This window comes from Drosophila innubila, chromosome X, assembly GCF_004354385.1.
Source record: "Drosophila innubila isolate TH190305 chromosome X, UK_Dinn_1.0, whole genome shotgun sequence".
Classification (NCBI taxonomy): domain Eukaryota; kingdom Metazoa; phylum Arthropoda; class Insecta; order Diptera; family Drosophilidae; genus Drosophila; species Drosophila innubila.
Genome location: NC_047626.1, coordinates 29,189,775 through 29,193,550, shown reverse-complemented (window position 1 = coordinate 29,193,550; position 3,776 = coordinate 29,189,775). Strand labels below are relative to the sequence as shown.

Genomic DNA, 3,776 nt, shown 5'->3' with positions numbered 1-3,776 from the left:
CACTTAATAACTAGCTTGTACTATACAAATACAATAATTAGGTATACAGAGTTTTGCATACAGATGCACATACATATTAATTAACTGGTGAGATTTGCGAGAATCGCTTAAACTACATTTTACAAACGCAAGAACTTAAAGTACTTAAATGCAAATTGTTGATGGACAAAAAAAAAACTTAATTATAATAGCTGTTTAGGATTGTATGTGTGGTGTGTGTGTGTGAGTAGAAGAAACGGATTGAAAGTATTCACAGATAAGCTGCCCCTTCGAAACATAAACGATTCATATTTTTTTGAAATTATATAAAAAAAATTAGTTAGAGACTCGCACGCGTTCAACGCAACAAGCAGCGTAGGGCAATGATTGTTGTGATCGATATCGTCATCGATCGTTATCGATATCGATAGGCGGTTATAGATCGCTTATCGGTTATCGGTTATCGATGACTAAACGGCCACTTTGGCCGTAAATGCAGCCAGCTGCGCCTTCAGCGCATCAATCTGACACAACAGCTCGATATTTTGTCGCTCCAAGTAAGCGGCCCGAATGGCAATCTCATCCTCCTTGATGCGGCGACGATCACGGGATTTCTTGGCCGCCGCATTGTTCTTGCGCCTCCGCTCGTAGTACGCGGCATCCTTGACCTGACCACTGCCCAAATTGCCGGCAGCAGCTGTTGCTGCCGAGCCGGATAAGTTGGCATTGCTGTTGCCAGTTGCCGATAGCTTCTCATAGTTGCCGGCATGCGAATCACAGTCACTGGACTCCTCGGCGGCGGCACGATCTTCGCTCTCACTGTTGTTATTCGATGAGCTGCCCTCGTTGACGCTGCCGCTGCGCGAATTTGTGCGTCGCATCTTTGGATTGGTCACGGTGCGAGATCCACCATTGGAGCTGCGAATCTGCTCGAGCACACGCTTCCGATACTCCGTGTAGCGTTCTACGCGCGGATTATCGAGCAGCACATCGGTGGCGGCAAAGTTGGCGGCAATCACAAGCGGATCACGTGGAAAGGCCTTGAAGGGACGCGTATTCTTGACCGAATCTCCGCCGGCCGATGACACGGCGGATGCGAGGTTCGCTGTGCTGCTGGTGGGCGTGGTGATATTGCTGCTGCTGTTGTTGTTGCTGTTGCTGTTGTTGTTAAACTGAAGGCTATCGCTGGTGGGAGCAGGAGGAGATTGTGGTGCCTCCAGCACATCGATTTGCATGGTGCTGGCATTGCTGGCCGGACGCGGAGATCCCGCTGCACTGGCCGATGCGGCAGCAGCTGCTGCCGCCGCTGCTGCTGATGCGGCGGCAAAAGTCTGCAATAAACTGGCTGTGGCATTGCTGCTGCTGCTGTTGCTGTTGCTGCTGATCTTGGGTGTGGTTGTTGGCTCCTGTTTGATGTTGGCACCGTAGTAGAGTGAGGGATAGAGACTGGCCAGTTGTTGCTGCTGTTGTTGCTGCTGCTGTTGCTGTTGCTGCACGACTGCTGCATGGGCGGAGTACAAGAGATTGCTGGGAATGGTTGTGGGAGATGTGGAGGGTGAACCGCTGCCGTAACTGTAGTTGGTCTGATAGGGTGAAGGCGTCTTGCGTGGCGTCTCCACGCTATCGCAGCGTCGTGACAAATCCAACACCTCAGCGGCAACAGCAATTGGTTGCTGCTGTTGCTGCTGCTGTTGCTGACTAAGTGCTGCCGCCGCGGCTGCGCTGCCCAGTAACTGTTGCTGATAGGCGTAGGCGGTATACAAATCCATTTTGGGTAGAGCCAAATGCTGCTGTTGCTGCTGCTGATGTTGCTGTTGTTGGTGGTGGTGGTGTTGGTGTTGGTGGTGCAGCTGATGCGGCTGCTGCAATTGGCTGTGCTGCAGCTGATGATGATGCTGGTGGTGGTGATGATGATGCAGCAGTGGCTTGCGATCTGTTGAGGCACAAATAAATGATTGCAAATGTCGGGCTTAGTATGCGTGTTGCACGAGGAAGGGAGGGCGTGGCTAACTTACCAGTCTTTAGATCGAAGAACTGCCCGGCCATGAGTTTCTCGTGCATCAACATGATTGTGGTGGTGGTGGTGGCTTTCTTGTTGCTGTTGTTGTTGTCGTTGGCTGCTGCTAATCCAAAGCGTAGCTCAAACAGTGCCCAAAAAAATAGCAACGTTTCTGCTGATTGTGTGGCAAGTGGCAAGAGGCAAGTGAAGTTTGCTCGTCTGGACGCTGACGTTGTCGAACGTTAACTGATTTCAACTCCACATTCCGGCCGCCTTTTATACGCCGACGCAGCGGCTGTGGCTTCATTCATTTGCCGTTGCACTCACACCACTCGCACAACCAAAAGCAATGGCGAACCAGAGGCAGGTAGACACACACACGCACAAGCAATGGCAAAGGGGTGAGTCGCCCTTGTTCTCCCTCTCTCTCTCTCTATCTCACTCTCGCCTAGCTGGGAAGTGTGCGGGTACTGCTTTGGTTGCTCAGCATCAAAGGGTTTTACGAGGGTTGTTGAGGTTTGTCCATGTCTCGGACATCACAAGACCCTATCCTTTTCTTTTTTTCCCTTTTTTTTTTTTGCATTAGTTTTATGCATTTTTCGCGAACATTTTTGTAATATCTGTTCTTAGACCATTTAAGGAATTACAAAGTTTTCCGTTCTTTTCGAAAACATCAGTCGTTTTTTTTTTGAGAAAAGTAAAAGCATTGTAGAGAACTCTGCAATTCTGCTTACAAATATGTATAGCTATTATTTGTTAAATTTGGCTGAAATGCGCTATAAATACGTTAATTAGTAAGAAAATTGTACTAATATCAAGTAAAGTACAAGCTGCACTTATTTAACATACAATATTTTTAAAACACAAAAGATATCTTGAGCTCTTTAATATTTTTTCAATTTTCTTTGTATATATTGTTACAGTTTTAAGTTTTGACCTTTTCTTAGGAACGAACAGCTTTTCAAATATTAGATATTGTTGGATTTGGAAAATAAATGCAACTGTTTTTTAAATCTCAAAGATTTCATTGTATTTAAACATATTAGCGAAGTAGACTGATATAATTTTATATCAAATTTGCACAAAACTATTAACTAACGTATGTTTAAAATTATTACTAAATTTATTTTAATTAAAAAAATATAACAATATTTACAATCTTTCTTTTTGACATTTTAGTTTTTTTTATCAATAAAACATTATTTTCAAGAAATATATTTATGTATGCACGGCTCTAAATATGTATAGTATATTAGCTATAGAAGTAATTACGGCAAATCATTCTTCTGGCTTAGACCATGCCACAGCGGGAAGTTTCAGATGACGCTCGAAATGGCAAACAGTGGGTGAGAGAGAGGGAGATAGGGATGGATGTGCATGTATGTTTGATATATATATATATATATATATTTATGTATGTACAGATGTATGTAGATAGACAGGACACTAAGGCCAAGGGTTACGAATAGTTAAATCCGTTTGTTTTGCGCTTTTGTCCTTAAATCCTTTTGCTGACCAGCCCAGACTTTAGTTCTGCATGTGTGTGTGTGTGTGTGTCTGTGTGTGTGTGTATGTGTGCGTCTGTTTGCGAATTTTGTGCAGATCTTACACAAATGATTGTGCGTGACAAATTATGAAAATTAGGTTGGCGAGTATTTTGCGCGTTAGCGCATCCTTTTAAATCCAATGCTAAAGTAGAAGTTGTCCGAATTCGATCCTAAGCGCGTACATTATGCGCCATTTGCTCGTTCCTCGATCCTGGCGGAGTTCCTCCTGCTGTGGCGGTCCAAAAGCGTTC

At 44.8% G+C, this 3,776-nt stretch overlaps 1 protein-coding gene across 1 annotated transcript; it reads right to left on the bottom strand.

Annotated features, from left to right (window-relative positions):
• Window positions 1-449: 449 nt before the first annotated feature.
• On the bottom strand, window positions 450-2,046 carry LOC117793986 (protein giant). Its single transcript, XM_034634451.1, has 2 exons — window positions 1,995-2,046; window positions 450-1,912 (listed from the first exon to the last, which is right to left on the bottom strand). The coding sequence occupies exons 1-2, from the start codon at window positions 2,044-2,046 to the stop codon at window positions 450-452; spliced, it is 1,515 nt and encodes a 504-aa protein (XP_034490342.1).
• Between the last annotated feature and the right edge of the window lie 1,730 nt (window positions 2,047-3,776).

What these genes read in the sequence shown, in the direction of transcription:
- LOC117793986 (XM_034634451.1), bottom strand. Translation starts at nt 2,046, where the DNA reads ATGTTGATGCACGAGAAACTCATGGCCGGGCAGTTCTTCGATCTAAAG. An exon ending in GTTCTTCGATCTAAAGACTG is followed by an intron (nt 1,913 to 1,994) that starts GTAAGTTAGCCA and finishes GTGCCTCAACAG; the next exon opens with ATCGCAAGCCACTGCTGCAT.